General features: G+C 51.9%; 1 protein-coding gene across 1 annotated transcript; it reads left to right on the top strand.

The window, feature by feature from the left end:
- Positions 1-5,640: 5,640 nt before the first annotated feature.
- Positions 5,641-7,071, top strand: LOC131828781 (keratin, type I cytoskeletal 18-like). The gene has a single exon (XM_059169786.1). The coding sequence runs from the start codon at positions 5,688-5,690 to the stop codon at positions 6,990-6,992; it is 1,305 nt and encodes a 434-aa protein (XP_059025769.1). The 5' UTR covers positions 5,641-5,687; the 3' UTR covers positions 6,993-7,071.
- The last annotated feature ends 4,137 nt before the right edge of the window (positions 7,072-11,208 follow it).

An 11,208-nucleotide genomic window follows, 5' to 3' on the forward strand; every position in this document is an offset into this window, starting at 1 on the left:
GGACTTGGTGGCCTTTCACTCCTTTGACTTCGCTCCTTCTCTCTCCCTCCCCGGGATACAGCCATCTCGTTCCTAAGGACACCACTCAAGGGCGAGCTTCTTCGTGACTACCCCAGCGGCCCTGAAGTGAGGCCTTCAGTGTGGCTCCCATCGGGTGGGCTGGATGCTAGAACAATCCCCTGCTTGCCTGCCTGGGTCCCTCCTGGGAGTCCATGTTGAGAAGGAGCTTTGAACAGGAATGGACAGGATATCAGCCTGGCTTGGCCCTGCATCACGGTAGGCAAGCTACCCTACGTCTTCGAGTCTCTGTCTTTCCACCTATAGGGTGAAAATAGCACTAACCATCTCACGCGGTGGCTGGGAGGCCTGAGAAAGATGAACAGTACACTATCCTAGTCTGTGTCTGTGTTTAAGTATGCATGTCCATTCACAGTCAGAGGGAAGAGTCCCATCGTGCTAACAGTGCTTGTCTCTGGGCGACAGAGAGGTATGGGCACCATGTCTGCTTTTGTTTTCCTGAGCTGACGTTTCCATATATTTTTTTTAAATAATAAGCATGAACTGCTTTCGTAATGAGAAAAAAATAAAACAGATGTATTTCTGGAAGGAAAAAAATGAGTACGTGGCCTGCCTGCCTTGCAGCAGCTTACCTGCCCCCAAGAGGCTCCAGTGCTCGTTTTCCTGCCTCGGTGCTTCCTCAGCACCTCCCCCAGTGGCCACTACCTAGTGAGCACCAGTGAACTCATCTAGTCCAAATTCCTCATTCAGGAGATGGGGAGCCTGAAGTCCGGAGAAGGAAGAGACCCTCCCAAAGCCACCGGCGAAACGAGTCTCAGAGGAGGGGCTGAACCCTGACCTCAAGCCCTTCAGCCCATGCTCTTCCTCTGCAGGTAGAGACCAGGCACAGAGGGGTGATTGACAGGAGCCCATCAGCCCCTTTCCTCCTGCACCACCTCGTCTCCGGGCTGGCCCACCAGGGCCCATCCTGACCCAGGTGGGTTGGTTCTAGCTCTAGAATGATTGCAACCCATGTTCCTGAATCTGACATTAAGATCATAAGACCCACCAAGGTGTTGGAACACAGCCAAATCGACAAAAATCACTGTGATGGACCAAGGCTTATATCTTAGGGTTAGAGACCCCAGAAGAGATAAGGGCACCATAGTACAGGGCAAAACAACTCATTAACCAACTCATAACTGGCCCTGTTTACTCCGGCCCCTCCTCTTCCTGCTTCTCTTCGTCTTATGGGGATTAACCTCAGGAGGACCCACTTAAAATAAAATAAATATTCACAAAGTTCACATGGATATCCACACTCAAAAATGACATTTAATTTTCAAGGGCAGTAGAATAGCTCTCCAGTGACATTGAAACAGAGGTGGTAGAGGGCTCTTAGCCTGAGTCTCTCAACTCCATCTCCCAACAAAATCCTAATACAACAGCAAGGATTTCTAGGATTCAGGAGACTGTGACCTGCTTGGATTCTCCACAATTTCAATCCCAATGGCGCCATTTTCAAATCAAAAGACACCCCCCCACCATGTCTACCCCATACAGTTGTAGATGGTGGGACAGGGCAGAGAGCATTGGAACAGGTGGGGAGGGTCTCTCTAACATCTGGAGCTTGTTGTGGGATAGGGATCCTGGATGTTACATACTCATGGTCAACTCCCAATAACCTCAAAATTCTAATACTGCGTATCTTGAATATAGTTCGACCAAGCCTTGGCATCTACAGAGAAGGGAAAGTGCTAGAACGCACCCTATGGCACCAGTACCCTTTATATTCCTTCTAGCAGCTTGAACCTGCCCAGAGCCCAGCCCTGGAGAACATCCTGACCCATGGCCCTACAGACAGAACCAGGAGCTGGGAAAACTCCCTGTCTGAGAGCAGGTGTCTCTCAAGCAGGGCGAGTTCTATTTAGAACCCTTCTCTTCTCAAGAAAAAAAGAGAGAAAGAGAGAGAGAGAGAGAAGGAAGACAGTTGCAAGGGAAAACATGAACTCAAGAGAGAAGATCTAGGGGTTAAGTTGCGCCCCCCTCATTGGTCTGTTTCAGTCCTACCCCTGGTACCTCGAAATGGGACTGTACTTAAACATCAGGTCTTAAAGAGGTAATTAAATTAAATTAGGGTAAAATATGGTCATTAGTGTGGGCCCTAATCCAGTACAACTGGTGTCTTAATAAGAAGAGCTTAGGGGGTGCCTGGGTGGCTCAGTGGGTTAAAGCCTCTGCCTTCGGCTCGATCATGATCTCAGGGTCCTGGGATCGAGCCCCGCATCGGGCTCTCTGCTCAGCAGGGAGCCTGCTTCCCTCTCTCTCTCTCTGCCTGTCTCTCTGCCTACTTGTGATCTCTGTCAAATAAATAAATAAAACCTTAAAAAAAAAAAAAAAAGAGCTTAGGACACAGGCGTGCACAGAGAGCAGGCAATGGGAAGACACGAGGAGGTCTTGCTACGGCAAGTGATGAATAAACGATAAACGGTCCGACGTCCACCCTCACTTACCCGCAGAAACGTCCTGGCTTCGTCAGAACTTGGGTAGACATATTTTCCCTTCACGGGCCTCCTTCTCCATAAATAGATAGAGTTAATATTAACATATTACAATATACATTGGTTTATATACTACTATTGGACAACTGCATTGGTATAAAGATGAACATATTAATACGACCGAAAGATTTTCTTCGGCCTACAGGTTCATTTTTCTCTTGGATTTTAAAAGAAATTAAAGCATTTCGGAGGGTATCTGAGAGGACCATGGGCTCCAGGCACTGTGCCCACTGTGCTAGTCCGAGCAGTGGGCCCTGTACACATCTTTTAAAACAGCTGTTACTAAATCTGTCCCACCAGGGGAGCTGAGATCCAGCTTGGGCAACTCCGAGAAGCTGAGCTCTTGTGTGGAGGTGCCTGGTCCAGGTTGAGTGGCCATTTGCCGGCCTCTAAACCTCGGTTGAGCAAAGAAAACCTCCACCTCCAAGGCGGAGTTCGCAGCCTGCTTCCTGGTTCCTCCCCAGCGACCTGGGTTTGAGAAGCATGCTTTGTGTGGTTCCTGGCCGTACCTCTGACTGTTTCAAAGGGCTTTTCTCCTGGGTCACGGCAGGCAAAGGCAGGGAGGCAGGGAGAAGACCCCACTGCCTCTGCAGGCTGTCTCCTCCCTGCCCTGACCCCAGCCCCTCTGGCTCTGAGCTGGCTCTCCCACAGATCTCGAGGGAGGCCCCAGTCCTCCCTTCTGCAAAAGGCACGGCCGGACAGCGGCAGTGGTTTGAGACTTTTTTCCCTGCCACAAAGCCTTTTCTTCCAACGAAGTCCTACGTGGACACCCAGTGATATAAAGAGTAAGTAGAGAGCTGTCCTGCCTGAATCAGGGGCATATTCCCTATGGGGATTCTTTAGAACCCCAAGGGGCATTTTTTTAAAACCCTTGGACTGGATAATCTTTTGACCCCGGAACGGGAAGAGAAGGGCGTAAGTACCACAGCTAGCGGTCAACAGAGTCCTCCTATCCCTGGGCTGGGGAGACCAAGGCTGGAGCACAGGTGGGAACAAGGGGCCAAAGCAAGTTGATGGGGGGGGGTGCCCCCAAGGAGTGGCCAGGGAAGAACTAGAGTGATAGTGGGACCTCATTCTGGGAAGTACAGAGGGTCTCACCTCTACACAGCAGTCATGTACCCAGGGTCATGGGCACAGAGATTGTGGGCCAGAGGTCATGGGCATAGCAGTTATGGGCACAGTTCTCATGGATGGAGAAGTTAGGATGCCGTGATCATGGGCACATGGACACAGTGGTCGTGGGCACTGGGATCACTGACACAGAGGTAATGGACATAGCATTCACTGACATAGAGGCAATGGACATAGCATTCACAGACACAGAGGTTATGAACACAGTAGTTATGGACAGAGAAGTCATGAGCCGCGTGTTGATGGTCACTGCAGTGAGGGACACAGGGGTCTCGCTGAGAGTGGTCATGGACACAGCACTCAGGCACACGGCAATCATGCACAGTCCACAGGGGCATTTCTGCTAAATCCATTAGCTGACTGGCGGCAAGTCCCCACCCCTCCTTGGGAGCTTTCTAGCAAGCTAATCCCCGCATAGCTGAGACATTAAATCATTGCTTCTTCTGCCTGTGGGCTGCCCAGGTACATCTGGCTTCATTTAGTCTCCCCCATTGAGCAGAAACACATGTGGACCCTGGAACGCCTCAGAGGTGGGAGTCTATGTGTAACGGCTTCTGGGACGGGTGGGGCTGAGCGAGCTATAAGGCAGGATCTAAGGCAGCCTTTTCAAAAGTGTGTTTTTTGGCACCGGAGTGTCTTGTGAGATGTTAATTAGGTTCTATGGAAAGAAGGTTTCCTCGGTCAAGTAAATTTGGCAAACTCTGCACTGAACAAAAGTAAGCAGAAAATTGTGGGATTTCTCAAAGACTTTGATAGGTGACCTTAAGTGAAGGAGAGAAAGCACAGAATTTTCCAAGTATCGTTTGCTGGAGTGCTCGGAAGGATGCTTTGGGCTGCAGGTGTACAGGAAATGCATTTTAAACAGGTTAAACTCTCCAGGAAGGTCTGAGCTCACGGAATAGGAAGTCCAAAGGTGGGTGCTTCTAGGACACGATGCCAACAATGGCATCAAAGCCAGAGCCTCTCCATCTCTCCCCCTCTGCTCACCTCGGAGTGGCCTCCTTGGGATAGTTACCTCCACTGGGTCCAACATGGCAGCCGCAGTTCCAGAACCCTCCTGAGGATGCTACAAAAGCCCATGGCAGAAGGAGATGCCATCTTCCCAAACACCTTTTCAGAGCCCAGTACACCTTTCCCACAAATCTCCCAAAAGACCCCTTCACATTTCGTTGGCCAGAATGGTGACAGATCCTCCTGACTAAACCAATAGCTGATGGCTTTAGGCCCATGTTTCCCGAACAATGGACTGAGGCACCCCAGATGGCCACAAAACAATCCAGGGGGTGCTGCAGGACGTTCGGAACTTTCAAGAGAAGCACAGCAACACCAGACACCACCACCAGGAACTTCTAGTTCATGGGACCTCATAGTTTCCTCATTAGATCATGCCACATTCCTCTGACCATATCAGATCTTTGAAAAGCTGGGTTTTCCATGGCCGTGGTAATTGAAAAAAAAAAAAAAAAGAAAAAGAAGAGAAAGAAAGGAAAAAAGAAAAAGCACTCAATGAAAACCAAAGTAGAACAGAAAATGACAACAGTCATGTCCAATCCAAATGCAAAATTTGAGAAGCTGTGCCATGGCCAACAGGTACACCCATCTCATCGACAAAATCGTGTTATTTACAAATAAATTAAAATGGTGACTTTTTTCTTTCAGTTCCTGTATATTGTTTTTGCAGTTGGCCAATAAGTTGTTCCAGCATAAACTGTTCCTAAATTGCTTGAGCCTAACTTGGCGATGTTAGGTATTTCTTTTCGCTTCGGGGATGCCCATGAACTGAGACACTTCGGAAACTTCTAGCCAAGACTTATAATAGTTTACTCCTTGTGACGGGCTGGGGCTTGAACCTGCCGCACCTGAGGCCCATGAAAGGTGTATGCCTGACTATATGCTTGTTAAAGAAGAAGGAGGGGTGGATAAAACTTCAGTCGCGGACCCGGCACGCTTCCTGGCCCGAGCCCGAGTCCTCGCCTCTCATCTTACTCTCCGAACAACATGAGCTTCACCACCCACTCCACCTTCTCTTCCAACTATCGGTCCCTGGGCTCCATGCAGTCGCCCAGCCACCGGGTCCGGCCTGTCAGCAGCGCGGCCAGCGTCTATGCAGGCGCCGGAGGCTCAGGCTCCCGGATCTCCGTATCCTGCTCCACCAGCTTCCGGGGCGGTTGGGGGTCCGGGGGCCTGGCCACGGGGTTGGCCGCCGGGATGGCCAGGGGTCTGGCCGGCATAGGGGGCATGCAGGGCGAGAAGGAGACCATGCAAGACCTGAATGACCGCCTGGCCTCCTACCTGGAGAGGGTGAGGAGCCTGGAGGCAGATAATCAGAGACTGGAGGTGAGAATCCGGGAACACCTGGAGAAGAAGGGACCCCAGGTCAGAGACTGGGGGCATTACTTCAAGACCATCGAGGAGCTGAGGTCTCAGATTTTTGCAAGTTCTGTGGACAATGCCCGCATCGTTCTGCAGATTGACAATGCCCGTCTTGCTGCTGATGACTTCAGAGTCAAGTATGAGACGGAACTGGCCATGCGCCAGTCCGTGGAGAGTGATATCCACGGGCTCCGCAAGGTCATCGATGACACCAATGTCACTAGGCTGCAGCTGGAGACAGAGATTGAGGCTCTCAAGGAGGAGTTGCTCTTTATGAAGAAGAACCATGAGGAGGAAGTAAAGGGTCTACAGAACCAAATTGCCAACTCTGGATTGACCGTGGAGTTGGATGCCCCCAAGTCTCAGGACCTCAGCAAGATCATGGCAGACATCCGGGCCCAGTATGATGAGCTGGCTCGGAAGAACCGAGAGGAGCTGGACAAATACTGGTCCCAGCAGATTGAGGAAAGCACCACAGTGATCACCACACAGACCTCAGAGATAGGAGAGGCTGAGATGACCCTCACGGAGCTGAGACGTACCGCCCAGTCCTTGGAGATCAACCTGGATTCGATGAGAAACCTGAAGGCCAGCTTAGAGAACAGCCTCAGGGAGGTCGAAACCCGCTACGCCATGCAGATGGAGCAGCTCAACGGGGTCCTGCTGCACCTGGAGTCTGAACTGTCCCAGACCCGGGCAGAGGGGCAGCGCCACGCCCAGGAGTACGAAGCCCTGTTGAATGTCAAGGTCAAGCTGGAGGCTGAGATCGCTACCTACCGTCGCCTGCTGGAAGATGGGGACGACTTCAATCTCAGTGACGCCCTGGACAGCAGCAGCTCCATGCAAACCATCCAGAAAACCACTACCCGCAAGATTGTGGACGGCAAGGTCGTGTCTGAGACCAATGACACCAAAGTTCTGAGGCGTTGAGGGAGCAGAAGCAGGGTACACTTTGGGGAGCAGGAGGCCAATAAAAAGTTCGAAGGTAAAAAAAAAAAAAAAAAAGAAAGGAGGGGTGTATATTAGGAGGACAACCAGCAGTGGCTGCCAAACCAGGGCATCATCCCTGCCCCGTGCCAGGAACAGTTCCACAGAGCACACTTTCAGAACTGCTGATCAAAGGAAGCAGTGTGTTCTGAAGGTTCCTTTCTCCCACTGTGCATGACTCCCACTCTGCCTGGGACTCGGCCCCAGAAAGCCCATGTTGTCTGGGAAGGCTCCCGGGGCGGCAGTGGTGAATTGCTCCCACAGTGGCAGCAATTCCCATTCCCTGCCCTTTGGCTCCACCAGCTCTGCTCTGTCCTGTGGACTTCTGTCCAGCCCCCAGACACAGCCTGAGACCTCACGTCCCCCCACATAGGCACAGACACCAACCTCCACCTTCCCACCAGGCCTGGACCAGGCACCAGTGTCTGAGAGAGGTCGTGTTCCAGCCTGCGCTGCCCAAACTTCTGCCTGGACTTATATGGTATGGGGCACCCATGGGGGCTCCCCTTGGCCTCCTGCGTCAGAGACAACCTGAACATGCTGGAATGGCCTACTGGCTGGACCCTGCTCTGCCCTATGTGGGTCCTGTCCCCTCTCCACCACATTCCTCTCTATTCCCAGTGTACCCCAGCTGTTGGGCTCCTTCCTGCCCCCAGGATCTTGGCACATGCAGTTTCCACAGCCTGGGAGGTGCTATACATCCCTGTCTCCCTCTCATTCTGCAACAGCTTCTACCCTACCCATGCCATGTACCAGCTTTCCCATGGCTCTCTTGCATCTGTCTCAAGGTGAATGGATCCTATCTACTCCTGTTTGGTTTGTCTTTTGGCTGTCTGCTCCACTACAGAGAGAGCCTCATGCAGATGGAGCCCCAGTCTAGCTCCTACCTGGTCCCCTTCCTGGAGCAGTGCCTGGCACTTAGACAATAACCCATCAGCACCCATTCAATGAATGGCCAATCCTCACAACAGGTTGGAGTCCTGCCCCATTTCACAGATGAAGCAGGGAAAGCCACATGTTAGAGAGGGCAGAGCTGGGTCTCTTCCTCCTCTCTTCACATTAATAGGGGTGGCTCCTCTGAGCTGTCCAGTTGACTCCTGTGCCTCTGGTCACTTTTCTAAGGAAATGCAGCAGCAGGCAGGCTGAGGGGGAAGAACACTCTGGCTTTCTGCAGCATTGCTGGGCCAAGTGTTCTCACGGTGCATAGCTCCCTAAGGGGGCAGGTGCACAGGCAGAGGTCAGCATGAGTGGCAGGAAACCAGCAAGTCAGGCCTGCCCTCAGCCACTTCCCTTTCTGTGGCCTCAGGGAGATTCCCCGCCCCACCTTGGGCCTCAGTTTCCCCATCTTGTCAATAACCTGCTAGCTTGACTTAACACATCACTGTCTCCCCCTTCCCCAATACCAGAACCCCAAGTCTAAAAGAACATAGTGGAATCACAAAAGGAGGAAATGAAAAGACTCTCCCCCAACCAGTCCCCACTCTTGACTGTCCCTTCTCTTCCCAGAGCTATTCCTTCACTCTGCCTGGAATCCAAGAACCAGCTACATTTTGTTCCTACTCTCTAAACTAGACCTCTCTGAGGTCAAGGTCATATATGAGCAGCCCCACTTACAGATAAGGATCCCAAAACCTGGAGGACACCTGCCCTTCCAAAGGTCACACTGTCAGGGGATGGCAGAGGTAGTGTTTGAGCCCAGATGAGGGGTGTGCCAACCCTGAGCTCTGACCACCACAGTCAGTGAGGCCCTCACAGTCCCCACACCAACCCAGAGACTTGTGCCCGCGTTCTGCACACCATGCTGTCCTCTCTGATCTCTGGATGCCAAACTGCTGGACATCTGAACCATTTTCTCTGTAGGTGGTAAGTATCAGAGATGTTTCCCAGAGAGTTTCTAGAGCTTCTTAAAAAGGTAACATTCTAGGGGCACCTGGGTGGCTCAATGGGTTAAAGCCTCTGCCTTCGGCTCAGGTCCTGATCTCAGGGTCCTGGGATCGAGCCCCGCATGGGGCTCTCTGCTCAGCGGGAAGGCTGTTTCCCCCCACTCCGCTCTCTCTGCCTGCCTCTCTGCCTACTCGTGATCTCTCTCTGTGTCAAATAAATAAATAAAATCTTTGAAAAACAAAACAAAACAAAAGGACCTCCACTAAGTGCTGCTTATTTGAGTCACATTCCTCATGGGAATCAGATGGGACAGCTGGCCGCCCCCACAGGTATCTCTGCCCCCCAGACGCAGGTCACTAGGCCACATGAATGCAACGTTGGTAAAGGGCAGCTTTCAGATGCACCTGCTTTTCTGAATGATCTGGGGTGGGGTGAAGGCAAGCGGAGTTGGGCTTTTCCTCCCCTTCTCAGGCATGCTGTGCTGGGCTGCGGGGCCCTTCAGGGGCTGCTGGAAGCTGCTTTCCACATCCGCTTTAAACCCTGGCCAGGAGGGCAAAGGCCCAGGGTGTCCATGGCCCTAGGAATGCCCGGATGTCCTGCTGCGATTTATAAATGCCCCACAATGGAGACAACACTGAGTCATCAGTCACGTCAGACACAGAGCCTTTCCCGGTCTGATGAGCCAGCCAGTCACCACAGAGGTTCTCAGCGAAGGAACCAGGGCTGGGAGGCCAGAGTCTGGGTGTCCAGGGTCACCCTGACTGCCAAGTGCTGTGTGATCTTACCTAAGTTACTTGAGCTCTCTGAGTATCCAAGAGAACTCCCTGGTTTTACTGGAGAGGAAATAAACTTGCCTTTCTAGCTGAATGTACAGCAGCTCCACAGAAGTCTGGGAATGGGGCAGTGGGATCAATAAATGCCCCACACCCTCCCCATCACCTGTCCAGTGCCAGGGAGCTCGCTCCATTTACAAGGCCACCATCGCAACCTTGTGCCGGACTCTGACGGGTTGTGACATCATCCAAGCGCAAAGAGAAGACTCTTTTCCATCTTTTGTCACAACATACACTCCATCAAGGCAAAGCCTCTCTCTTCTGCCCCATGGTGACCCTGTAGAGGTGCGAAGTCAGGACAGGGCTCGGCGCCCCCCTCTGTCGGCACCCCCACCAACCTCCCCACCAAACACCTCTGGACCCCATAGTCCTGCTTCAGAGGATGTGGTTTCTGGGACCTACACTAGCCTGAGCACTGTCTTTTGGACTTAACATCTGTGTCCCTTCCATGCCTTCCACCCTCTACGTGTAAGAGAGGCTCTTGGCCCCAAGCCCGTGTTCCACACACAGCCCCACACATGGCTGAAGACGGAGCAGGGGTGCCCCGAGCAGGACCTGGGGGAACAGCCACGGGGAGGTGGAGGGGACATGAGAGATCTCCCCGCAGCCCCAACCACCAGCAGGATGGAATCCCTGTCAATGCTCCCTGCGTCCGGGACCAAGGCCCCCTCTCCACACAGCCGTCTTTCTAGAAGCCAGATGCTCTGCTGCCTGCCGGCCCGCCTGCCTGCGCTTCATCAGAATTCAGCAAAAGGGACATTAAAAAAAAAAAAAGGAAACTCTGCTTAGCTCTTTCCTCCTAAAGATCACCAACATGCAGACGCTTAAAGAGACATTTTTTCAGAGGAACAATGGGTGAGCTGCGTCCAAACTGTGGAAGAACGTTCTGTGAGATAGCATGGTGAGTCACATGTTTCGTGTTTTTTGTTTTTTTGTTTTTTAACAAACCAGAGCAGGAGGGAACATTATTGAGATTTCTATCAGACCCAGGAGGCCTTCTGCATTTCAACTTTTGTTTATTTGTTTGTTTTTGTCAGTATGTTAGTGTCTGAAATTTGTAACACACTTGCTGGCAGCTAGAAAAACTCCCCCGTTGGAGGGCCAATGTTTGAAAACATGATCTTTTTAATTTCTTTCAGCTGGGCGTCTATCGCTGAATCTTTGGTTAATATGGATTCCTTATTCACGATCTCTCCCCCTCCCCATCTCTGTGTGGCTAATCAGCCTGTTGGACATATGGAATTGTTTATGCTCAAAGAGGTTAGCAATGCCCCAGGCCAGACGGGCTTCAGACAAATGTACCACTCACCTTTTGGGCAGAGCCCCCCACCCCCAGATCCCATTAGTCTTTCTTGGGCAGAACCCCCATGGTCTCAGGGATAACCCTCACGGGACACGGTGCAGGGTGAGGAGGGTGTTTTCCCAGAGGGCAGAGGACAGAG

The sequence above is a fragment of the Mustela lutreola genome, chromosome 4, assembly GCF_030435805.1.
Source record: "Mustela lutreola isolate mMusLut2 chromosome 4, mMusLut2.pri, whole genome shotgun sequence".
NCBI lineage: Eukaryota > Metazoa > Chordata > Mammalia > Carnivora > Mustelidae > Mustela > Mustela lutreola.

Coding starts and splice junctions, on each gene's coding strand:
- LOC131828781 (XM_059169786.1), top strand. CDS start 5,688: ATGAGCTTCACCACCCACTCCACCTTCTCTTCCAACTATCGGTCCCTG.